This window comes from Battus philenor, unplaced genomic scaffold (genome assembly GCF_028537555.1).
Source record: "Battus philenor isolate CCGP_79_NKW_IND1 unplaced genomic scaffold, ilBatPhil1.0.hap1 SCAF_17, whole genome shotgun sequence".
Lineage (NCBI taxonomy): Eukaryota > Metazoa > Arthropoda > Insecta > Lepidoptera > Papilionidae > Battus > Battus philenor.
In genome coordinates this window covers 6,586,752-6,614,541 of record NW_027181679.1, presented here as the reverse complement: position 1 = coordinate 6,614,541, position 27,790 = coordinate 6,586,752, and the positions used below count along the sequence as shown (strand labels likewise).

At 33.2% G+C, this 27,790-nt stretch overlaps 1 protein-coding gene across 1 annotated transcript; it reads right to left on the bottom strand.

Annotated features, from left to right (window-relative positions):
* Positions 1–184: 184 nt before the first annotated feature.
* Positions 185–27,295, bottom strand: spn-E (spindle E). The gene is made up of 26 exons (XM_068762817.1): positions 26,911–27,295; positions 25,770–25,970; positions 24,959–25,180; positions 23,782–23,857; positions 22,971–23,263; positions 22,336–22,553; positions 21,076–21,254; positions 19,559–19,722; positions 18,801–18,968; positions 17,783–17,945; positions 16,830–16,957; positions 15,682–15,888; positions 14,260–14,489; positions 12,604–12,664; positions 12,136–12,227; positions 11,434–11,557; positions 10,198–10,410; positions 8,559–8,774; positions 6,843–6,968; positions 6,215–6,375; positions 5,229–5,348; positions 3,746–3,868; positions 3,045–3,192; positions 2,167–2,285; positions 1,729–1,953; positions 185–574 (listed from the first exon to the last, which is right to left on the bottom strand). Exons 1-26 carry the CDS (start codon positions 27,121–27,123, stop codon positions 433–435), a joined length of 4,332 nt encoding a protein of 1,443 aa, XP_068618918.1. The 5' UTR covers positions 27,124–27,295; the 3' UTR covers positions 185–432.
* Positions 27,296–27,790: the final 495 nt, after the last annotated feature.

Here is a 27,790-nt window from a genome sequence, read left to right as displayed (position 1 = left end):
CATTTACATTAAAAAAATTAAATTTATTTTCATTTACCGTAATTAGAACAACCAATTATCCTCAAAAGATTATAAATTGAATTACTAAAAAGATTTACTCGAATTAACACAAATTACAATTTACTTTAATACTATTGTTTAGTTTACAATATGTTTAAACATAAATCCAACAAAGGCTATTTAACAATTCGAGGTAAATATTTATATGTTATAAAGAATAATACAAGTTTCCTTGTATTTATATATGCTATGCAGCATTTTTATATCTAAACTTACATATAATATTTACTTGTCATGTAACTATAAATATAATCTCTACTAATTTAGAGCACTTACGTCACACACTATCGTGATGTAATGTCTTGGTGAAACATGGAAAATTTCAATCACAATCCTTTTATTTTTGATTTTTTTAAAACTATAATACTTCAATTACTCAGTTAAGGCAGCATTGAGGTCGTCCACTTTTTCCTTGTGCGCGTTAGAGTAGAGATGTATACGCATGGCGTGCACAGGCAATGCCGCCGTGTTGCACAGTTTGCACGTCAATTCCTGATTCGAGCTCAAAGCGGTCCTGTTGAATTATTATTTAAAAAAATTATTAGTTTTGGTTTTTTGTGCTTATTTACAATCAGTTTAACGATATACAGATTTGTTACTTTTCATCGAATGATTCCCAGTCGCTTTATATATTTATTACCTAATAGTTGATGTTGAAACCTTGTGTTATTGCATATATAAATTAAAAATAAAAGTATTTCAAACATCTTAAATTGCACTCAATTTCCTATTACAATATATTACAATATAATACGGTTACAAACACAGCGCTTTCCTTATTTTTTATGGTGCCTCTCGTTCCCCTATCTTGGCCTATGACATGGACTTACACATCAATTTTTTAAAAATTTTTGTTCTTTATTATATCCTCTCTCTCTCTCTTGTCCAGAATAAAAAAATTAAATTCAAATTATCTATCAATCTCGCGGGATTATGTATATTTCATTCACGCTTCACCACCTTTCTTGCAATTTTACTTTTTTACATTTTTCAATTTCCTTTTTTTGCTTTTGTTATTACCTTTCTTCATTGTTATATACAATATTTTCTTAGTTTCTCAATTTTGTAAAATAATTTTTTTGTTTTCTATATTAGTTCAGGTAATTTTTCTTTACCCAACCTTTGTTTTTGATTTATCACATCGCTTATAACCATGGTACAAAACCGCAAGACAATGCGACGGTTCTCGTGGTCTTCCATAATGCATGCAGGAAGAGATATTCCTACCCAGTTCTGTTTTGCTGTCTATTCTTATCCCTTCATAGACAGGACAGCAAGTGATCGCGTGCACCACGGTCTAGTCTAGCACCGGGTCATAGATACACGAGTAGCTCTCTTTGAGCTTAAAACCATACAGGTGCTTTGAGAATCCCCGTTACCTGGAAACATTTAGACCAGACACGGTAGGCCGCGTCGCAGCGGCCGGGAAGAACTTTCCCGTTGTCGAAGCTATCCCGCTTTCCACATACCTCCTATCTCATTTGCCAAGCGTACCTGCAGTTTTTATATTGGAGGAATCTTTCTCCGACGACAGTTGGATCGGCGAAGTAACAAGAAAGCGAAATATTTTCGAAGATATGTTTGAAAATGGGAATCAAACGTCAAGTGAGATCTGTTTCGTCTGTGAAGATACTGAAACGAAGTTAATATAAAAAAAGCAAACAAGACCTGGTCACTTGACGCTTAAGTTCGTCGTTACTGTTGCGCAAGGCGAGCAGCTTCTCCCGCGGGGGTCTGTGCAGCTCGAGCGGCGCGTGCAGCGGGAACACGACGGCGCGCTCCTCCATGCCCGGCGCACTGATCTCCAGCAATTCGCTCTCCTCCGCTGAGCGCCACTCCCACGCGTTCGGCACGCACTGCGACTCCCGGTGCGTGCGGTGTTTCATCAACAGCCTACAAATAAACAAAATTCAAATATAAATTTCAAGATTAAAATCTCAAAATTCAAATTCAATTAGGCATTTACACGCACTTTTAAATAGTTAATTATTAGCCAACCAAAAATTCAAAAGACGCACTTTTTAGAAGAAATTTAACAATTTTACATGAAAACATTATAATTTAAAATCCCTTTTTCTAACTTTTTAAAATATAGAAATAACTTACTTCAGAAGATCTTCACGTATAAACTTGGGCAGTTTAGTGTTGATTGTGTCGTTGCTTGGCGCATTGTGAGCATCAGAGCAGTACATCGTGTAGTCCATGAGATGTCTGATGTGGTTAATCTGTGATAAGCAGAAATTGACAGTTATTTGAGTAAATAAATATATTCACGGAAATATAAAATATAAATAGATATATAACACATTTTTATATATATTTATATTATAATATACAAATATTAAATATAGTTATATAAATAGCATAGTACAATAAATATAAAATTATATTTAGCGAACAAAGATTTCTTCTTTGGACAAGGGAAAATTTAATCTAACGTAAATGTGATTAATTAAATAATTTCTCACAATCTAATATTTTATAAAAAGTTAAAATCATATGACTAGCAACACAAAAGCCACTTGTTGCAAGTTAATTATTTACATCAGCAACCCAAACGTACATACGCATTGTCTCCTTATATTAGTGAACACTTAATTTTTTTTATATTAATCATAAATTTGTTATTACTGTATTTAAATTTAAAAAAAGTTCTTGAACACATAAGACCATAAATCCTGTTTAGGTGAGAATTCAACTTAAACAAAAACAAAATAATTGCACTATTAATACAAAACAGGTGTTAGTTAAATTTATCACAATAAAAACCTAATAAATTTTTGGTGAGCTCTATTCAGATCAGGACGCGTTAGAAACTTTTATAGGTTCTCGTAATTAAGAACTGTCTTTATAGAGCTGAAGAAATGGACCTTTTCTTTTGATATTTGTTCTTTGACAAGATAAATTATATGGGGAGATTTTTATAATCAAAAGCTGGCTGTGATTGTAAATAGATTATTTGATTGTTAAAAAAAAGAGCTTACTAATCCAATGTCAGCTACGTTGAGATCCGCGTCAATGTCGACCAGGAGGTCATGTTCCGGGAAGTAAGGGGTCCCGTCGCTGGAGCTTCCGAGTCCACACAAAGCGCTTACGTACCGCGTGCCGCAAGCAGAGCGTCGCAACTCTGTACTGGAGGTACATTTTTAAATTCGTCACTGATATCATGTCTGCTTATAGACACCCACTGCAAGGCATAGCACTACATATATTTTTAACTACTTCTGATTTTTTTTACTTCATAAATATTCAACACTGTCTGTTTAGACATGATTGGGGTTGGTAATACAACGCCTTATTTTCTTGGTTTAAAGTGTTTTCGAATTACTGACGTAATACATATTATGTTGCTATGTTTCTAAGGAAACTCTATATACAATAAGCTTTGTTCCTGAGCCAAAGATTGAGATATGCACAGAAATCGGATATTTCGACCAAATGAAATGTTTTGTTATGTTAGGCCTCCCCTAAAGATATAGGGGATATACCACCCACCACCACGTTTGGTAGGCTGCTTGGGAATCACTATGAGGTATTATAGTATGCAAAGAACGCTGCTCATTCTCTAAAAACTTATCTACTAGCATTAGCAATCATATATAATGAATGAAGTGTGAATTATATAAAATTGTATCCTAAGAATCGAGCCCGCGACCCATGGTCGCAATAATAAATGATTACTTACTAAGGACAAAAGAGAAGTGCTATAATTGCCGGTAATCCTGGTATATTGGGCAGGTAGGTCGTGTGACGCAACGTCAGATTGCTCCCCGTGTCATTTTGACCCACCTCGGCTGCTACTAACAACCTGCAATATCAAAAGCACTTCACATAGCGATATAACACAAATAAAATAGCCATATTCAAACGACAACACGAATTCATAATAATAAAAATAATTATAGTAATTAAAAAATTAAAAAATCATGATAATAATAATAAAAACAAATTCGTAACACAAAACAGTTATAATAGTTCAGCTGTAATCGATAAATGGTTCTACTAAATTAATTAAATTAAATATCAAATATTTTAAGGCAGTCATAAAACTAATGACTTTATATACTCTAAAGTTTTTTTTAAACTTTACTATTCTGCATTTTTTAACTTTAGTATTTTGACTACAAATCTTTACTGTTATGCATTTTCTTTGTTTTGCAGTAAATAAACACTTCTATATACGGCAGACCAATTCATACTGCTGAGCTGATTTTTTAAAAGAATTGCATTTTTTTAACTGTGTACTTAAAACAATAATATAACTAAATCCAACTTTAACGAAATATGTTTAAATATTTTACACTGCTCTATTACCTAATTTTTTAATTACCTATTTTTGACGATGATATATAGGACATTTTGTATAACAAATGTAACAGCGTATGACATAAATAAATCTACGTTTCAATATTTATAACATGAAGTAATTGTGAAATTGGCGTTAAAGAAATTCCCGAATTCATATATAATTCTAGACTACTTTACTACATTCGTATATCTATACTAACACATTTATAAAATTCTATAGTAACATAATACCATACCTATTTACACACGTATACATACATTCTACTATTTTACAATATTATTAACTAATACAAATACTACATGAATAAAACTATAATACAAACATATATATATTAATATTACGTTATGTTTTGCCCCGGTTTATCAATAACTTACTCATGACAAATCCACACTGTCACATGCCTATAACGCTTTATACACATGCATTGCATTTAACAATTTATCTGTGCAGGTGCAGCGGTCATATAAGTCATATCTTAGAACTGACACCGAAAGCATGTCCATTGCGGAAGAGAATATATGTGTCCCTTTTGTTTTTTCTTCGCTTATATTAACTAGTAAAAAGTAAATATTTCTTTCAATCGGAATTACTTAGACAACTTATGTAATAACCTTACTACCAACCCATTTAATGCTAAATAATCAACATTCCCTTTTTGACTGTAGTATATAGAGACGATTGAATTCAATAACACTATGTATAAATATTTATTTAAATGTACAATATATGTCAGGACATTGACTTGAATTCAAAGTTACTTTGCAAAGTCTATTCGAGATAATAAATATAAATTAAATTGTTTTACTATTTCATCTACAAATTATACATCAGTTGGCATGATTATAATATTTGTAATTACCTTTCGTATACCTCTTGCGGTTCTGTATCGAGCAACACTGAGTTAACAGAGTTCCATTCGATGTTGACCTGCTTCTCACGACCAGCATACATCATGTTGTGCACCACTGTCTCCAACGGACTGTAAAAAGTGTAATTGTTCTTGTTTATTATCGTATTTATAATTAAGTATTATACTGTATTTATTATTAGTATATATGTATAATTTGTTAATGTGAAACTATGGAAGAAATTGTTTTTTTTTGTTTGACCGGCCATTGCACTTTTTCTTTACTATTATTCAACTATGTATATACATTTTCTAGCGTATACAATAAAAAGGATTAAATGAATTTAAATTCAAACCAAGTGACCCCATATCTTATTATATTATAATAGTTATAAATCTAAATGAATCACTTCCTAAATTTTACATTTTTTTTATTTATTTGTTTAGGCAACAGGACAGTTAAAATAGGAAAATTGCTAAGGAAATATTTTAGTTGAAACAACAATCTCAGCTGCACAAAGTAAATTAAAAAAAAAAAACAACTGTCCTTTTGTGTATCATAACATATTATACTAAAAATATAATCACATTTTCACTTAAGATTTTTAGAGTAAAGAAAGCTTATTTTTGTTAAATATCATTGTTACAAAATATTAATTTACTATTAATTAAATAAAACAATGTGATATCTTTGAAAAACGTGTTTTTCTATTGCACTGAATTTGGACAGTACAAAGTCCAGCATTAGCATTAGCTAATATGTGTTTAATCAAAACCAAATACATAGATAGGTTAGTTACTACAAAGTGAATAAGACCAAAAACGCTCATCGTGGACATAGAGCAAATACTCTTTGAATTTTCTGAATATAATAAAGTTAACTACAACAACAATTTTTTCTATAGATTATAAAACAGAAAAAATAGTTAATAATTTTGAATAATTTTAAAAACATATACATGAAACGAATTTAATGACATAAATAATTGTAGTTTTACCTGAAAGGTCCCTTCAGAATAACTTCAGAGTCGCAATCAGCATAATTAGGCGGCTCAATCTCCTGCAGCTGGTAGTAAGCCGCCTCCATTTGCTCCCTATTGTACGCACGTTTCTGTGCCATATTCAATTCGTTTGCCATTTGCCTCAGGTCGTGATTCAACTGAAAATAATTAAAGTAAATTTAAGAAGAAAGTTAGGACAAAAAACATTGGTTTACGAACATTTAAAATTAAATACAAACAGTATTCGTGTATAGACGATAGCCGCCCTCTGAAATACATAGGCCTCCCTCAAAGGTTGCCATAATGACTTGCCTTGCGATGTCCGAATCCAGCAACTTCCTACGAGCTAGACTATGTTGTTAGTTAACCAAGTGAGATCACAACTTGAGAACCTTTCGGCCCCAACAGCCTTCGGTTACACTTAAGACAAGCAATTCTTCGACCCGTCTTTATCAAATTGTTTTTCCACAAGGACAATACATTTTTAAGCAGTGTGCTAAATTGCGGTTTTGGTTCTTTTGCTGATCTCCTCATTTCTGATTCGATGTCGCAGCAAAGCTCCGAGCACAGCCCTTTCCATGGCTAATATTTTGTAATCATACACAAAAATATAAGTTTAACTTACTTTAGATTCGTAGCTTTCTTCACAAGGAATTGCTAGATTCTTTTCCAAAAGTTCGTTGTTGATACTGATTTTTCCACCGTCAGCAAACAGCTCTACCGCTACAACGCCTCTCACCACTGAATAAACCTGTTCACGTAACCACACGAAGAATGTAAAATAAATAATTTTTTTTGTAATGAATAGGTTTTTGGAATCTGAAATGATGAAAAACGACATCAAAAACCTTTTTAATTGAAAAAATAATCCTTTAGTAAATAAATTTATTAAAATAATCCATTGGTACAAACAATGAATATACATTTTATGCCTTTAAACAACGGCGGTAAGTAATTTTTAAATTTAATTACTAATGCGTGAGCAGTGATATAGGAGTAATTTTTGAGATCGTTGAGACGCGGGTTCGATTCCCTGGATACAATCGTATAGGTATCACTTTTTGTTCATTAATTATATAGGATTGCCGTTGGTCCTAAAAAAGTTTCCAAGATGGGCAGTTGCGTCATCTTTGTACCACCAACATAAAACACCACACTGCGATCACTTGCATTCCTGCCACGCGAGGCGATTATATCCCCCCTAGAAAATATCTTTAGGGGAGGCCTGTCTTACAGTGGGCGTATATGGACTAAAACAACGACGAAATAAATAATGAAACCGCAGCTAATCAACTCTGGCTGGTTGAACTACCGCTGGTTGTAAATTAACCATTAACTAAATATACTATTGGTTTTTACCTTGCATTTTATTGCATTTGTTTATTTTTGCAACAATGTCCATTTTGTTTATTATATTCTATGCGAATATATTATATTAAATAAAGTTCCAAGTCTTCTTTTAAATTATTTTGCATTCATACAGAAATTTGTGATTTTTTTTAATCACTGCATCAGTTACCTTGTTCGTACGAATACTACGTTCTATGTAGACAGACTGGATATTTTTCTGACACTAATAAATAGTTTCATTTTACCTGTTGCACAAAATTTCAACCAACACCAAGCAGATGAAGAGTTACAAAAATTGCATTTGCTACTTTATGTAATGCTATTATAGCATTTTTTTTTGTAAATACCACTTTTATTTTCAAAAACAAAATTAACAATTGTGTTTTTATTGTAACAGTGTTTATAGTTTTAAGACCTTAGTCTAAATACTTATATTTAATTAAAAATAATAAATATTCATATATATTTATAACGCAATCGTTTATTATTTTTAAATAATTGATTTTAAGCTAAGGACCGAGGTGGAGCTGAGCCACTCGCTCTAAATGCTGATCTGCTGAAAAGAGCCGGCCAGAAACTCAACAGTAGGTCTTTTTAAGTTATTTTTTTTACATATTTTATGTGTACATTATCATATCAAAGATGTAAATAAATTACCAAGTTCCACACATTTAAATAAACTAAATCTTTAATACTATGAGATTTATTCAATAACATGCCTAATAATTTTGATTTAAAACTAAGAAAAAGATGGTCTAAGATATCTTGTGGAACTTTGTTATATATGTCGTACACTCAGACCCATGGAAGATTCATTACAGACGACATCCGCGCGACGACTTGTTTTTAAGAACGTCGTTTACAGACAACGTCAGTGTATTTGTATAGTTTACATAATTCACCGTCTAGCGGTGTTACTCCGAAAGGATTTAAGTTATAAAAGGTGGCTTAATTTTCTTTAATGACTGCAAGTAATGTGAGTAAGAGAAACCTTTGCGTGCAGGGCTCCGCGGTCGGCCAGCGTCGTCACAAGTTGCATTGCTGCCGGGGTCCAGTCGGCGTGGTCGTGCAGCAGCGGCGCGGGCGCCACTCCGGTCAGTACGCACTGCATGGCGAGCGGCGGTGTCGCAGCGCACACGCCCACCGGCAGCTCCCGCAAGCTCGACACGTGCATGCGCCCGTAGCTACCGTAATCTATGTACAGCACCTAATGCCACCGATATATACATGTCCTCTCTATCAAACTAATATCTGTTAAATCATCATCACCATGTCAGCCAACACTCACTGCAATGCATAGACCTCACTTAAAAAACTCCAGGTTTCCCAGCAACCTTCACTATATAGTTGGTGATCGCCACAGGAGAACCTTTCGCCCCAACGGCCATCGGTTGCATAACTTTGATGTTAATATAAATAAAAATCAAATGCCAAATGCAAAATTTGTATGTTTCGACACATTCCGCTAATTAAATTGTCATATTTTCATAAAAGGAATGCTTAAATGTAATTAAACAAAAAATGGTGTACCACAAAACCATTGCAATGGAAATATGAGTACATTAATATTAGCGACGTGCGTTGGTCTCTCGCTAGGCGGAGCGATCACATAGTTAATGTCACGGGTAGGGTAGTCGCGGGTTGCGGGCAGCAAATATCCGTTATAGTGGCGAGCTTTGGGGGTGGCCCCTGCCGTGCAGTGGACATCTATCGCCTCTAAAAAAGACTTTGGTAGCTGTAGCGGCATTTTTTGAGTGAAAAAAGAACTACGTTCTTGCCAACATTAACTCGCCTCCCAGAACGCCGCCACAACAGCGCACAACAGACTGCAATTCGAGTGAGGCTATCGTAGAGGCTCTGGATTAGCAATTAGGCTCTGCATTAATTAACAAACATTGCCACAATACGCACCGTGACGTCGCAACCCTTCATATTATTTCCGCAGTTGTTTAAATAACATTTAGGTAATTAATTGACGTCACATAAAACTGTTTTACACCAGTAAGTACAGATAATAGTTATCTATACTTACTTATCTATTCCTAAACTATTCATTCAGTGTATAAAATGGGAAAAATATTTTAAAAATTAACTACTGCTTATTATTAAAACATATAATTGAATAAAGTGATCACTTTGTTTCCAAGGGAGTCGTTGTTTATTATTAAAACATTAAATCAGTGTAAAAGTGATCACACTATTTGGAAAGTAATCGTTGTTTATTATTAAGACATTGAAGCAGTGAATAAAGTGATCACTTTGTTTGGAAAATAATCGTTGTTTATTATTAAGACACTAAATCAGTGTAAAAGTGATCACACTATTTGGAAAGTAATCGTTGTTTATTATTAAGACATTGAAGCAGTGAATAAAGTGATCACTTTGTTTGGAAAATAATCGTTGTTTATTATTAAGACACTAAATCAGTGTTAAAGTGATCACATTGTTTGGAAAAGAGTCGTTCTTTACTATTAAATCACTAAATCAGTGAATTGATCACTTTAAATATCTTTTTATGTCTTTACCCTATTGGACTGCCACAGACCAGCTTTTGTAGTCTTTTGGAGCAGCGAGTCTGCTAATATATTTAGAGTGAAGTAATCTTGGTTTGCTTACACTTGTAAACTTACCTCTACCATATCCCTGGGCAAGAGCGTTTGTACGCGAGCGCGGTACAGTACAATGCCCCTGGACTCCGAGTAAGGCGCCGCGCAGAGGTGACCTGGACGTATGGCGTCACAAGTCAGCAGCCCGCTGCGGTTGAGGGTCGCTTGTATTTGCTTTAGCTCATTTACTGTCGATTCATCGTTGTACTGCGCCCAGAACTTGCTCGGTGATATATACTGGAATATTATATTTTTATTTTCAACAAACGACAACAAAATTACAGGGTTAGTTAAAAAAATAAAACTAAAAGTATTTAAACCAAAAAATTTTTTAAAGATTTTAGGCTATGTTTGGAGGAGGCTTTTATATCTTGCGAAGGGCGTCTATCAGCTAACATTATGAGTATGATCATAATTTCGTAAAATATTGATTCCTAAAAAATTTCACGAGACAGCTGAAATTAAAAATTTCCTTCATCATTTCCAGACCCATAATTAAAAAAATAAAGATAAAATTATTTTATTCAACCTTGAAACTTTTAAAATAACTGTTATTGATCGTCAACTAATTATCTATTTGTTTTTTTAAGCTATTGTATTTTTGACTCTGCTTAATACAATTACATCTAAAACCGAGCATAACACTAATATCACAAGATACCTTGTGCTCATTCGGTGTTTATCAAATCTAAATAAAAATTACCTAGTTAGAAGGTAATACTGGCGACTTACTGGGTTATATAAAACCTCTTTATATTTTTATTTGTTTTTTAAACTTTTTTATTTTGACACTTTGTTTCGCGATGCAGTTGTGTTGTTACGTATTATTTTACTGTTTCCTTGTTTTGTAAAATTATAATTTATTTACCACTGTCATTTTCATTTATTTACTACATTTATACAGTCCACATGCTCGCAAACATTACGGAATAACTTAGGCGTATCGTGATCATGACTATTTCCAGGACCCTAAAGTGGTGCCTGGCACTCAAAACAGCTGGAATATAAAAATAAAAGGTTTTATTATCTGTTGAACATAAATTTTATTTCTACGGTAATATTTTAAAAATCCTTTATATTTGATGTTTTCGTAAATATTCATTGATATCACATTAATTTCATCATCATCATTACAGTTGTAAGATGTCAACAATCAACAAAGACATTGGCCTCCCGCATACATTTCCAAATAGCACCGGCTGGAACCCGTCTTCCAACGACCATAAGGTGGTCTGTGCAACTTTTTAATTGTCCACTTACTTCTGAAATACTGATAGGACAGTACGTGTCATCCACTTCGGGTAGCCGTGGAACTACCCTCTCGATATCGATGTTCAAATTGTTCACCTCGTAAGCCGCCGCCATCACGTTGGCTTTATCAACCCTAGATGAACATACAAGATAAGAATAATACAATTGCAATTTACGTCCTACTGTCACGAGGTAAGTCATAGCTAAGCTTATTTATGCTGACCACCCTTGACAATATAATGAGAAAATCTAACCATAACTTACATCGTTAGTACTTGAAGTAACATTAATTCACGCACAGTTAGTTAAAGCACCATTAAATTGATAACAAATAAGTTAGCATAAACTTAATGGTGGTTTTGACAAAGTCAAAATAAGGATAATTTTATTAAATTAGATCATTACAAACGTTTATAATCTTCAGCTTAAAATAAAGTTTAAGTTAGTTCGTAAGGCGCCACCTATTGAGAAGAACAAGAAACTCGGTAATTTTTCTTTCTTTTAAATTAAAACAACATACTCTGAAATAGAGTAATATAACTTTCAGCAGAGCATGTGCTTAATGAATTGCTTGAACTTGCAAAGGAATAAATTTACCGCGTCGGTGGTTTAGCCGTTATCTTTGAGGGGAGGTTTGTGTCTAATAGTGGGCACCTATGACCTAAAATGGATGATAACAGGTTGGTATCTAGTGAAATTGGTTATACTTACGGCAAAAGATGAATTCGAATATTCATTTTCAGTTGCCGGGCCTTTATTGCTTTGTACACTGGTAACAGTACTTGTCCAGGGATGGTAGGATCCTAGAAAATTGTACAAAAATATTTGTTAATATTATATATTTTTTTAACAACGAAGGCTAATTTTATGACAGTTATACAATTTTCGATAAAGGCACATTTTGGGATTTATGCTCCCTTCAAACAATGGAACCATGATAAGGAAAAGCACATGGACTTAAGAGAAAAAATAAGAAACGTATACGTCAACATATTAACTATTTAGTTGATTAGATATCCTCTAGAAATCAATACTCAAATTGTGGTTTTCCTTCAGAGAACCTAATAATATCAATATATACGCTTAAACACTAACAAGTCAAAATAGTTAACTTATTTAAACATTAATATAATAAAAACCAAAATTATGAACAAACATAATAAAGTATTAAATACTTGCCCCTTCTTTTTTCCCCTTTTTGTCTTCTACTTTTCCATCGGAGAAGGTCAGATAAATTTTTCTAAAAAAAGAATAGTTGTTAAAGTACAAAGAGATCAAAATGTCATACGCCAGCCAAAGTAATACACTTAAATAATTTTTGTCTTACGCGTTAGTATTAGATAGCTTGTAGGCACCTGATTTTTGATTGCAAATTATAGTTTTATCGGTTTTTTAATATCAAACTTCAAGGAATTTTATGAACAACCAAATCTCGCAAAATAACACAAGTTTTACTAAATGTTGCATTATACACTTTATTATGATACCAAGTATTTTCATGAGAGAAACATTTTACAATATTTGAAACTAAACAATTTTATACTAAATGAATGTAACTTATTGGGCTAATAGCAAACTATCGAATCAATGTTTAGCTTTGTCGAGTGATAAAGAATTCAGACGCTATACGGGTATTGAATTGTTTAAACCACGGCTCCAACAACCAGTCACCTAAAAGTTGGCCGCTTCCTAGGACTGATAACAAGGAGTAGCAGGTAAAGCTGTTACTGGGAAGAGGTTTCAGCGCTATACCTTCTTCTCATAGCCAGTAAGTGTTTAACAATATAAGTTAAATAATAATAATAAAACATAATTCGTAATTTAACGTTTCAAGGAAAAAATCCAATAATGCGCGTTGCCACTCATACTCCTTATAAAGATTTTTTTATACGACTCTCACTGTTGCTCAAATGGCATTTGCATATTCCTCAGATATGAAATGGCAGGGCGTGTGCTCCTAGCCTAAGACCTCTTTTAAAGTAGCAAAGCTCGAGGGCTGCCGGAGGAGCTTCGGCTTGGGCCGCTGAATATTATTATTTGACTGCATTGGGGCGCGGAGCAATTAGATAGCTTCGGTGAACTTTAATGGAGTGACTGCCCCGCAGTGGGGACCTCGGCTTGAGCTGTCACTTGTCGATAATACCCGCTTAGCATTCCGACACAAGGGCGCCCGAGAGAGAAAAACTCTGTTTGACCGGTTGCTATTGTCTGGTTAATATCACTACTACCACTTCAGAAAGCGTTAGCGCTGGGAGTAGTGGTGGAAGAAACTCCAGCAATTATTAAGTAACAGATAGAATCTAGTATCGAGTATTACATTCACGACATCATAAAGTAATTATATCAAATTTCTAATTGTAATAAACATGGCCTTGTTAATTTTCATTATCCAACGCTCCCATCACCATAACACAGCAAGCTGAGGTTTCACAAACATTCTTAATACAAATTCAAACATTCTTTATTCAAAACATGATGGACATGTTTTGTTGACCTCGAGTTAAGTCTACCACCTATTCGGTTAAGTCTGAGCAGAACTGGCGGAAGGATCTCGGAGGGACTATATAATTTTTTTAAATAATTTGAAAAATAGCCTAGTGGTGAACGCATCTTTTCTGAGTTGTGCAATCTTTTAAGCCATTTAAGATGTTGTTACCACCTTTCACAACACATTTGCTGGGATTCTATTGTAAAAGCTTATACATATAGCCCATAGAAATATATACTAACTGAAGTCAAGTCATAGGTACAAATAATTATTGTTACACCAGATTCATATTACCGGTGTATTGTCACTTTTAAATAATAATAATTATATAAGATTTAAAGACTGACTTGCTGTTAGAGTCAAAGGTGACCCTGGGCTCGTCGAAGAGCAGGCGGCGTACCGCATGGCGCACGCTCGACACGTAGGGCGCGATGGGTTGGTTTTGTGGGAAGCCACGAAGGTAGACGGTGCAGCGTGGGTCTAGCCCTCCCAGAATACGCACCGCCTCACGCTCACGACCCTCGTCCGACAACGACTGGACAAAGTACTGCGGGTAGAACGCCCCCGCTAGTATCACCTGCGAGATACAAAAATTAAATAACATAATAATATATTAAGGGAACCGAAAAGCAATAGACTCATCGGCCGAAATTACTGTTCTTAGCTCCATCCTTTCTAAAAGTTATGCACGACCGTTAATATTATACTTTGTTTCGTCGACATCGGTTTAGCCCATAGACTCGCACTGCAAGGTATGGCCTCCCCTAAAGATATCCATGGGAAAATATACCATAATTGCGAAGCTTGAAAGACCAGATTGACGATCGCAGTGTGGTATTATGGCACGCAGAGAACGTTGCTGCTCACCCTCTGGAAACTAGTTTCAGAGCAGTGGTAGCTCTACATAATTAATGGACAAAATTTGATTAAGAGATATTTCCAGGAATTGAACCCGCTAAGTCTTATACTACTGCGGCTAGTCCTTGGCTACTGCACTACCACTACTTTCCTACAACACCTGTTGAATAGCGTAGGTGAACCGAAGTTGGAACTGAATCCCTCCTTGACTCGCCTGTGGTCTACGCTACCATCCCATGCCGCACATACACAGCTCTACTAGGATAGAGCGTGCGAATGCGTCTGTCAAGCTTCTGTTTTATTTTTAAGTCCACGGACCATTCCGCTCCGTGAACACAGTTCCGATGAAGCAGTAAAAGCCCCCGGGCTAACAGCAATTTCAACCTAAACCAAGAACTGCTTTAATGATTGCAATTTAACTTTTGCAATGTACTCCGAGGCGCGCCAGAAGAACAATCTCCTACTTCCCCTATATAGGCTTGCCTATTGGTCGTCATCTTGTTGGATTTATTAAATTTCTGCCATATTTTCTGACACTGTACAATAACAGCTTTATCACTATATCATTATCATTGCAACCGTAGAACTTTCATTGGCGGCATCTAATCTGGTTGGAAGCAACCAGCTTTCAGCGTCCTATAAAAAACTGCCAATATGAATAAACCAATATTGATGGTACTACAAGGACAGTGTGAAAAGGCGCTCTACAAGTTCAAATTTTAAAGTTCTTTGAATGAACCGGATTAGACACTTTGATTTTGTGTAATAAGTATTGTTTGTGTTATATGTCATAGCATTCGTTTTAAAGTCCGAATTTTACTTTCATTACTATTAATGTGTAATATTAAATGTATGTAAAAATATATTTATCCAAACAAATCTTATTACAAAAAAACTGAGAAATATCTTACTTTGAGCACCAGACTGATTTCATGCTTAGCCCATGGCGAAGGACCAGTTTGAGGGTCCAGACCTTCACGGGACAATCTAGATTTCAGCTCGCGCACTAAATCGTCCAGCTCTCGCAACGCACGCACTTGCACGTAAAAACGACGCGCCCATTGGGCCTCGCCGCCTTGCTGCTTGAAGTAGTTCAACTGACGCAAATGATTCCACACCTAAAGATTTCAAATATTGTATTTATTTATTGAGAAAAGCACACGTAAAGCAGACACATTCCTCTTCTTCTTTTCATTCAATAGACGCTCACTGCAAGGCGAAGGCGCGCTCCAAAGCACGTCTGATGCTCCTCGTCACGCGCTGCCCGCATCCAGCGACTGGGAGGCCTACCCACGCCGCGTCTACCGGCTCGTGGTCGCCACTCGAGAACCTTTCGACCCCAACAGCCTTCGGTTACACAAGCAATATGCCCTTACCCACTGCCATTTCAGACGAACAATAAGCGTAATAATAATATCAAATTCTGATGAATCTACCTATTTTAGGCTTGTACAATATTATTTATACAGTACAATATTTATAATATAAAACAGCATATAATTAAGAAAAGTAGTTTAAGATTTAATATCAATCTGTAATAGTTTAAGAATTAATATCAATTTTTTTGGTTTTGTTACATATGGTGTATATATACAAATATATAAATACACATATATATAAATATACCAAGCCGTTAAAAAAAAATAGATGTGTAAATTTTTCTTTTCTAAACTTTCATAGCGATAAAGATCTGTACATCGAGATCGTTGAAATCATTGTAAATTCTCCACATTCTGAATTGGAGAGAATATAAACATTAAGGATATCATGTTGATTGCTATGTCACTTACATCAGGTGATAGTACAGGTTCTCATAAAGCCAAGTCACCCGTATTCGAATGAAAACAAGAGTTCCCATCGCTGATCAACTAAACCCATACTTAAAAAGAATTATCATACAATTTTAAATGTAAATTCGTGTAGAGCGACTTGACGGAAATTTCATTGTGAACACACGTGGCACTCAATCTGTTATTAATGTCATTTACGAATGCTATTTTAAAAGAAAAAAATTAATATTAAATATAATAATATAGTTCACTCAAAGTTTTCCACGTGCCTTGTAGACATTAAGGAATGCGATGGAGTCACTCATTGAGCCGTCAGCCCATGTTAGCTTCGAGTTGTACGCATTCAGTCTCTCGCGAAATGGGCTACTGAATACATTCTTCACCGACATGGCAGCGGCTGAAACAAAAAACCAAAACTATACATGGTATTACATATGTAATCAAATTTTCTGACTACTATCTTTGACACTTTGCATTATTTGCGTACCAATCTTTTTACAATTTTAAAAATTTTCGCCAAGATAGAGATTACCGAGGTGATAAAGTTAGAAGATACCAGCTCATCTACCAGGAATCTGTATATAATGTATTACATTGTAAGTTATTAAACTGGACTGATTAGTAATTAGTCATTAATTATTTATTTTCTAGATTTCTTTATCTGTAAATCGGCTAAGCTACTGTATATATACATATAAATGTATATATTATATGTATATATACTATATGTATACATATATATACTATACGTATACATTTATATGTATATCTACATGTAAATTGTCAATTCCTTATAAAAGTTTATCTGCAATTTTTTAAATCATCACTTTAACATCTTAAACACCAACTGCTTTACCGACCGGCTTCCGCAATAGTCGCCATCATAACATCATTATTAATAGGGCCATCTATGAAGTGTCAAGATTAAACAGCCACTGCACTTTACCGACATTAAATAAGCACAGCATAATACAAAATATTTTTTTTAAAAAAATATTTTCTTTATATGTGTACAATAGATACTTAGACAATTTCTAGGTGTTTAATGATTCTTTTCCAAAACCGTGTGTAGCACTGACCTATTTTGGAGATTTGTACCATTCAACTTCTAATATATAATGAGGTAGTGACAGAAATAAGCATACTGGAAATAACAGATCGTCACCAGCAAGAGACACCTTTATCAACTATAAAATTGCATACAACTAAATTAAATACTAACCCATTATAATACTTTCGTCAAAACATCCATAAATATAACCAAGCATAATAAGCTTAGATGCTCTCACATCCAGGGGCAACTTGGCCATGATGCGGCCCAGATATGTGATTTCACCATCAAAATCGCACCATTCGCTCGCTTCCCTCTTCTTCAATGCACCTATCTGTAGAAAAATAATAATTGTTACAACTGTACTTAAATGAATTCATAGATCTAAATAATAACAAATCATAAAACACATCAAAATTTAATGTTGCATTTGCCACACAATGTATATTAACTCCATCGTTATTTAAATTTGTTTTGTCAAAAATTTATATGGATAAAACATACAACAATACAGGGGACAACTTAGTAATAATACAACTTACAAAATGAATTGTTCTAAACCGAATGGGTTTTGTTTGTTTTGTTTGGCTCTTCTGGCATTATATACTTTAATGTATACAAGTGGTCACAGTAAATGTGCTTAACACATGTAAAATAATATAAATAAATTAATAATATATACAGTAGCTTGCAGCATTCACTACAATTGATTAAAAATCTATTCAATACATTCGAATATTCATCAATGAACCCGCAACTCGTTTAAAATTATGCTATCAGAAAACAAAGAACTACAAGTTTCTTCGTCTACACTATTTTCGCTTAAATTTGTCAAGATTTTTACCAGACAAACAGGAGTAACTGTAATACTTAAGAAAAAATTAGTGCCAAACACCCATTGGTGTAACATTACTCCTGAAGATGCCTCATGGAGGGGTGAAACACGTGTTGAGTGATTTAACGGTGGTAGTTGTGTAATTCGCATTGTTTCCCGCATGCGCATTTATCAGCTGGCTGGCGGGCGGTGCACTTTATTGCACGACTACTGCTACATAGCGGAAGTAGCTATATACTAGTCCTTTTCTTAGTTATGATGGACTTCCGCAAAATATCGCCTGAATCCATTAGATATAAATTAAATATTTAAAAACTATAGGAAGATCTAATTTATGACAAAATAATCACTTACTTCTTTGAGAACTAGTAAGGTCTTGAGTATATTGGATAAGTCAGGTGGATCCATTGCTAAAGCGAGAATTTCACTAGGCGTTCCCATATCCAGCATCTTAGCAAGTAACACGAGTCTCTCAAGCGAGCATCGCTTTATTTCGGGAGCACATTCTTCCGGTAGGTTGGCCTTTAAAAATAAAAAAAAATTAACATGAACGTTTTAAAATCAAATTAATAGATGCAAAAACAATTCTCTCGAAATTCACAATACTTTAAATATGTCCTTTCGAAGATATTAACCAGACATTACTTACACAATCTTCAGTGATATGACTTTTTAGTTAATATTTACATAATATCAAAACCAGGCATTACTATAAAACGTCATTTATACCACATAAAAGTTTTTTTTTTATTAACTAAAGTATATGTTATATAATTCCTGACATATTTAAATTACAAGCGCTTTTGAATCGTCAATTATTGTAACATTATAAGTAGAAAACTACCAATGACTCTGAATGCTGATTTGCTAAAAAGAACTGGCCACAAACTCAACAGCAACTCTTTTTAAATGGAAATTTAATATTTTTTATATGTACAATATAGTATCAACCATATAAATGAGACAACAAATCAAGTTCCACAGATTTCGATCAACTAAAATCTCTTGAATGCTATTATAACATTGATTTAATACTTTTAATTTTAGGTTTAAAAGTAAGATAAGAAAGGTCTAAGATTTTCTTGTTTTATAAAATATAGAAATAAAATTACATAAAGCTTGCTGGTAACAAGTCGGTAGACTCGACCATCCCTCACACGACCGGCGCGACCAGCTCGTTGTTCACAGTTGGTCTTCGAAGCCCAGGACAGTTGCAGAGATGTGAAATTAGTATTTTCGTCCGCCACAAGAACTTTCATCAGGCAATAATCGATCACTACAACAAGATATTTTTAAGTTGATAAACTTAAATATCGGTAATAATTAAATATAAGTTAACATTCGAATTAGTCTGCATAACTATATTATTTTAAATAGATGTTTCGAGATCTATCTAAGAGTTGATGTAATTATCTTCACCTTAATAGTATATATACCAATACCTCACGTTGCGACGTGGTTACGTTCGAAAAAAACACGACGCAAATTGAAACGCCGCAAAGTGAATTAAGATTTTCTATAGCAAACCATGTAAAGATCGAAGATAGGTTCTATGGTGACGAAAATAATACTTTTTAAAAAGAAAATTGAACAAAGTAAACATTTAAGAAACAAAAATAATATTACTCTACCAAAAAATAAATTGGAATAATATTTACCTTTTTTGTAACCAGAAACAACCGGAAAAAAATTATATAAATTTATTATTCTCTTTTAAAAAAAGCACAACACATTACATTACAATACATTATGTAATTGAAAGTGAACTCTTAAAATTAGCAAAACAGAGTGAAAACAAAACTGTATGCAAATTGCGTTGATTTTTAGTTAGAAAGGGAGTCCCAGAGTTTTGATGGCATGGAGCAATTAGAAACAAAAGTGTTGCCATCTTTTGGGGAAAAAAGAAAATAAAAAAAAATTAAAAACTCGAACTCAAAACAACGCAACCTCGTAAATCTAACGACGCACAGTGAAAATTAGTACTAATTAAGCAGCGACGCAACTTCGAAAAAAACGCAAAACGAAACGACGCAATGCGAGGTATTGGTGTACATGTAATATGATACTGGATCAAAAAGGTCCGGAGAATTAGTTTATAAAATGTTAATTATTAATTTTTCCAAATAAATTTCATCTTCCTCAAAGTAATCCCCGCCCGATTAAACGCACTTTTGCCCACGCTTTTTTTAGGCCTACAGGTTCGTGTTCAGATGTATTCTGCCTATATATTATTCTTCTATAATTTTATTACTGCACGCTTTATTTGTCCTCATTAACCAAGCCCGTCTAATGGTTATCTCGAAGAAATCGCCGTTTACCGGCTGCCCTTTGTTTTTATTTTCTCATTGAAGTACATTACATATTAAATATATAAATAATTCCTAGATTGTATTTATATATACATATATATATATATACATAGAGAATTTACTCTTACTTCCCGTGTACCAAGACATTTACATACCCGCCTCTGCTTTGATTATCTATTGACTATTTACTATTATCTATTGACTAGTGCAGAATGCCTATAAGGCATTTAGTATATCATAATAGAATGTGTAATAAGAAAGTGTGTAGTAAGTAAAAAAAGTCCAGGCTTTATAAGCTTTAAAATGAAAAGATCTCTCACCATATTTAATATCAGGTACAGTGATAGAGCTTTCGGCAATGTTGGTGGAAAGTATAATCTTGCGGTATCCGGGCGGCGCGCGCTGGAACACCCGGATCTGCTCGTCGGCGGTGATAGTCGAATGCAGCGGCAAAACCCACCAGTTGTACTTGAGACATTCTTCATCTGCTATTTTAGCTCTGACAAACATTATACATTTTTTTTAAATATCATTTCAGCCTATAGACGCCCATAATATTGTATTATTGCAATATTGTGTTATGGTACACAGAAGACGCTGCTGACAATACTTTGGAAACTTGTTTGAGAGCAGTGGCAATATCATATAATTAACTCACATAAAGTTAATTATATAAGATTGTATGCCGGGAATCGAACCCGCGACTTTACGATCGCAACTCTTAGTCCTTACCACTGGCCAACCACTGCTCGAAATAGTCATTTATTATATCAAATCATTATTGTAAAGAATATAGTCATATTATAATATTCAATTTTATAATACAAAAAATATATGAACGCGTAAAGTGTAAGTCTAAAAAATACCTAAACGTTTCTAGACCCGCGCTATCAAAGGCGGAGGGCTTTTTATGAGCAAAAAACATTGATACTTTTACATATCACATATCAATGCCGTAATAATAAGATAAATATGACGGAAATGTTTTTTCGTGAAAATATTAGGTATTTTATAACGCTTCTGATTGCCTTTGGATCCGCTACCTCTTACAAGCTCCAGCGCTCACTAGGGGGAGCTCTTATGAGAGACTTGAAGGGTTGGAGCTCTTAATCGTCAACATTTCAGCCCTAATACGTTCACTGCTGAATATAGGCGTCCCTCATAGATTTCAAACAACAATGGTAGGAAGCGAAGTCATTGGACTTCCTTAAAAATATTTACAAGATTCTATGGTTAGTGAGGTTGATCCACCATTACTACCAGTTAGGAAAATGCTTCTATCTTCAGATAAAGCTTGCCTTGAATGTATGGTATCTCAAGTCACTAAGTGTGGAATTGAACAAGTAACTATTATCTCTAATAAAAATGGTTACAATGAAATAAAAAAAACGACCAATATATTTGAAAAAAGAAAAGTGTCATCATCAGAAACTAATAATGTTTAGCTAAATTCAAATCAGACACGGTTTTAACAAATTTTAAAATAAGATATAATTAATCTACATATTTTTTATCACTTTCATTATGGCGACTTAAAAGCGACATATTTTTAACGTTTTTATGAAATAAAATATGTTTACCTCAATGCCGTATCAGTCAAGCAATTGTATAATTCTTCGATTTCGTTTATACCGGGTAAAAATATTAACACTGACGACAAGTCAGTCTCTGATCTATTTTCATAATTTTCTTCCTTCTTATCAATCAGCTCAAACGCATTTATTAACTTTATAACCAAATGATGCATTTCTGTGGTAATACCCGGTGTGTCTTCATTTGGTATGGCTTTTTGTAGTATCTAAAAGTGGTAATTATTATCCATATGAGACATGCTAGAGATTTGATAACTCATACATGAAACAACTAAAAAAACTTAACGATTTTGATAAATGAACTTTTGTATAAATGTTATTGTCATCATTATTTCAACCGAAGAATGTCTACTACTGAATATAGCTCTAGAATAAAATCTGTAGGAAGTAGTCTGCATTTAGCCAGTTCTGACAATCTTAATAATACCATCTTTTCTTTGTAGTTTCCTGACTGCTCAGTGTTGGTAATAACAGTTATAGAAGGCCTAAATTGTGGTTTGTTTGAATCTATTTTAAAGTATTCTTTAAATTTTACTTATAATAAAATACTCGAATTCAATATTAGTTACAAAAGTCATAGTTAATTTTGAAAAAACAAAAATCATTACTAAAGACAGACTTACCGATCCAAATTTATTCAAGTGGTCCAAATAGAAGACCTTTACTGTAAAAAATGGATCCTTCTTAACAACTTTTATGCATGTAGACATTTGTAGACCTTTTGGCGTGGGTGTCACAAAGTAGTCTGCGAAAGCCTTTATATTAAATGTTGCGGACATGAGTATTACTTTAACTTTCGGTGAAACTGTGTATAAAAGTTTTCTGACAATCAATAGCAGAAAATCCATTTCTTGCCCTCGTTCATGCACTTCGTCCAGTATGATATGGGTGTATTCATTCATATTTTTAGCAGTAACTAAAAGAAGAAAAATCTGAATCTAAATTCATTGTATCAATGTAAATTTAAAATAATCCCTAAGTTCATTGGAGACATTTTGGTTGGCAATAGTCATTGGTTATTATTATTTAAGCTAAAACTTTTATGTTCTGGAAATGATTCTAAAGGTCATTAAAATAATAATTCTTTTATTGAGCATACGTATGTCTTAATTAAAATACTTGGGTACAATGGAACGGCAGTACAACTTGTGTTAGTACAACAATTAGTAGCAGTAGTACAACAAAAATGAATACATGGTGCTTTATAAAACAAATAAATGTATTGCAACTAAAACTTGGTTAATAGATAATTAAAATTAGAACAAAATTTTAATTAAAGAAAGGCATATTTCACATTTAAAATGTTTGTCACAAAAACTTTTTCATATTACAGATTGCCATTAAATAGAAAAGTATGAATTTGTATCACTTCATTGTCTGGCAACACCAATGAAAAAAAATAACCATTACATTACATAAAATGTTTTCACTTACCTAGTTTTTGTAGCAGTACACCAGTTGTAACATATTGGATGCGACTATCATTTGATGTTTTATTTTCCAATGCTACCTATAAAACAATGAAAACAAAGTAAATATAATAAATAAGTAATTATAAAGACTATTCTTATTTACAGAAATCTAAATTATTAAACTATTAGTTTGGGAATTTGATGTCATTTCTTTATGTGGCTTTAGTGATAAAGATCTTTAAGACCTGAAAAACCAAACAATTAGTATTACTAAACTCCTCTACATTTTAGGCAAAACACTGTCAAGTGTGAGCACTTCTTCACTCTACGCTACTTGCCTCTTCTGACTACACTTGCGTGCCAAGCCTGTGTGCCTAAACTTAGCAAGCAATTGCTGGCCCAATTGGGCATCTAGGAGCTGTAATGCTGAAATAGTGATTAGAGAGTCCTTAGATGTTAGGTTCATAATTACTAGAAGTTTTATTTGGATCATTCTCCACTAAGCTAGCTGAAAAGGGTATGGGCAAGAGGGCCAAATCTACAAAGATACTGGAGTACCCTGCAGTACTAAAAGTAATAATAATCTACGAAGTTATCACAACTGGGTGTAACTTGATCTAGTCCAAATGTCTCACTATAAGTCATCTCTGCTCTCCTTTACCCAAAAAATATTGTCTTAATTTTTCTGAACTGGACCTTAAAACAAAGAAAGCTTCAGATTCCCACTTGTGGGAAACTGGGCTACGTTGTAACAGTGGCCTGCAAACCAAGATCTGTTATGATCGAAACCTAATTCTGGTTAATTATCCGCTTACCCCCAAAAATAGCTGCAACTTTTAACAATTTGATTGATATGCTTGTCATTTTTACCCACCTCCAAAATATTAGAGGGACCGAAAAAAATGTCTCTTTCTTAAGTTAAATTCACACAACTACTTTTTTAACAAGTTTCTATTTCTAATCAACTTTATATTCAGCTTTGTTAATAACAACCTTTTGTGCCAGAACAGTAAAAATCGATGAGTTTTTCTGTAAAATATGTCAACAAACACAATATTACTTTCCGGTGTATTAATGTTAACAAATATACACAACTACATATTCAACTAGTAAATGACATTTTTAATAAACCAAATCTTGTCTGTTGTTAGAAAATATTTACCAGTCAAGTAACCAAAAAATAAAAGCAATATTTTAACCTGGTATCCCACAACGCCACCAATGTTCCAACCTCTTTCTTGAGCAACTCTTTTAGCAATAGATATAGCTGCTATTCTTCTTGGTTGAGTAACTACAATTTTGCAAAATCTGCGATTCTTGTATGAATCATCAAGTATCCATTGTGGTACTTGAGTTGTCTTCCCGCATCCAGTTGGGCCTTCAATGATCACTACTGGAAAACCAGTGATACGATCTAGGATCTAAGAAACATAACATTGTATTAAATTATTTTATAAATAAGGAGATAATGAAAATTACACTACTATTTTTACATGAAGAAATTTATTAAATGCTTTTGGTCATTATCTTTATATTCTATTTTAGAATACACTGTTATAGTTCCTGGCATTTTATTTGGCTTGTAAAAAATATATTTTGTTCATGAAAAATTAATCTTTCATTAACCCTTTTGCTGTGGAGCACCTAGTAATGAATTACTCTTAGCCAATTTATCCATGATAGGGGCAAAATTGATGAATAAGTGTATTTTACTATGTGACAAAATATCAGCACAAAAACAAATTTAAAACAAATTTACGGTATCAGAAGTTGCTGATCACAGAAAAAGGGTTAAACTAATCAGTTTTAACTATACACACACACACATTATTTATGTATATATGAAACATGTAGACCAACACCACAAACCTGAAAACAGCCAATTTTTGTTGTAAGTCTTACTCTTCCATATCCATCCAATATGCCAAATCAATTGCCAGGTATGTTATATAGCATTTATTACATTGAAAAAGGGAAACAATCCCTTTTTATAAAAACATGAACATTTACCTGCTGCCTATATGGATTAATAGCCAAATTATTTGTATCCTCTTTTCTTTGAAATGAATATTTGTTATATACTTCTGTCATTGATTCCTCAGTAAGTTCTTCCAAATTCTGTCTTGATGTAAAACATGATGATAACTGCTCCAAAGAATCAAGTCCTCCAGAAACACTTTCACATTCTCCCAGTTCTCTATCTCTCTCATTCTACAATTATGTATATTATTTCTTTTATTACATGTAAAGTCAACATGCATGCATATTATTTGATATTTCCATATATGTATATAAAAAATTAAAGGAAATCCAAGCATACTGTACTAGAAAAGTATGTGAGTAATTTAAAACCAAACTCATAAATGAAATTTAAATATGGATGCCCTAAAAAGTAATAATGAAACAAGTTAACAAATAAAAAAGGCACTTTTATTTGTTGACTTGTTCATAACTAGAAAGGAAATATTGAAGGCAGTAAATTGTGAAATCCCTTTTCATTGCACGAAGGGCATGAGTAATGTTTTTTTATAGTCACATGGAAACTTCTGGTGCCAATTGGAAGATACTTTTGATATTGGCTTGACTTAGAAACATTGATATTAAGACACTGAAAGACATATAATTAAAAAATCAAATGCCTTAGTAGAAAAGATTTAATGCTAAAATTAAAGGCCTTTAGTAATTTTCAAATGATCCAATCCTTTAATAATAAAAAATCTATTTATTTATCATGTTGTGCACTGGCTGATGCAGAATAAATAGAAAGTTCAGTATTAGTAACTAATGGTTCCACTGGAATATAAATTTGAAAATAGAAGTTAATGTCTAAATACATATATTTTGCATTTACACACTTTTTGCTCTGTTTTATAGGTATAATAAAATAATAATGACAAATACAACTAAATAAGGCATGTTATCGTGTTCTTTTCCAGTAAATTCCCTTATTAAGGTATCAAAACTATTTCTCCAATTTCGATGGGCGACAACTTCAATACAAATAAGGCCTATATAATCGGTTCAATAATAATATTGCACAAAGCTTTTTTGTTAATAAAAAAATTAAGAAAAATTTTATATTTTAGGTCTAATGTTAATATTGACATTAGAGAATGATATTAGTTAAGAAAATATTCGAGAAACATCTTACTTTTAAATACATTTCGGTTTCTTTTTTTTTAATTTCACGGGCATAATCAGTGCCTGTTGGAAATGCAGAGCTTCGATGCTCTAGGGGTCTGTTTAGTTCATCGATATTGTTCTCTTTAGTTATACGAGTACCGCCTGTAACTGGACTTCGAAGCTTTGTCATTTGTGCACTTGATGGAAATGGATTGTTTAGAAATGCCCGCAACTCATCCATTTTTTAATTTCATAAAATTATTAAACTGTAGCCAAATAATCCAATATTAATCTGACAATACAAAATAAAAACAACAAGACAATCTTATTATTATTATATTAATTAACTTTAATGTAACTAATAAATCAAAGAATTTCAATTCGACACAACAGGAAAAGCGAGAGGTTTAAACAATAACAGAAAACTGTTTAGCTAGTGTAGTTACTGTATGCTGTTTTGACAACAGATGTCAAAGCAAGCTTAAAGACGTTGATCAGATATCGATAACTGCCATTACACGATCGAATAAAATCTAAACAAGCCAGTTTAGATTTTATTCCATCTTTTGATGAAAGTGAATATAAAATATAGGTAGTAGTAGTAGGTCACAATCTTACAAGAAATGTAGCAAACAATAAATAATCAGCTGCATTGAAAGCAAAATAAAAAAAAAAACTTTTGCACATGTACAATCAAAATAAAATATTAGAATTTATAAATTACTTAAATTATTTAAAATGATACTATTAGATTTCATAAACATTAAATTATTTTTTTAAATCTTACGAGGGTGAATGAAAAAGTTCTTAGAAGTGCATATATATGAAACCTTTTTGGATCAAGTTCGATATTCAAATTAAAGAGTGTCCATCACACTATATTTATGCAGACTGTCACTTGTTTTTGT

Coding starts and splice junctions, on each gene's coding strand:
- spn-E (XM_068762817.1), bottom strand. CDS start 27,123: ATGGATGAGTTGCGGGCATTTCTAAACAATCCATTTCCATCAAGTGCA. Junction 21,255..22,335: donor TTGACTGATACGGCATTGAG/GTAAACATATTT, acceptor AATGTTTGTCAG/AGCTAAAATAGCAGATGAAG. Junction 16,958..17,782: donor TGACGAAAGTATTATAATGG/GTTAGTATTTAA, acceptor TTTTTGTTTCAG/CCGCTGCCATGTCGGTGAAG.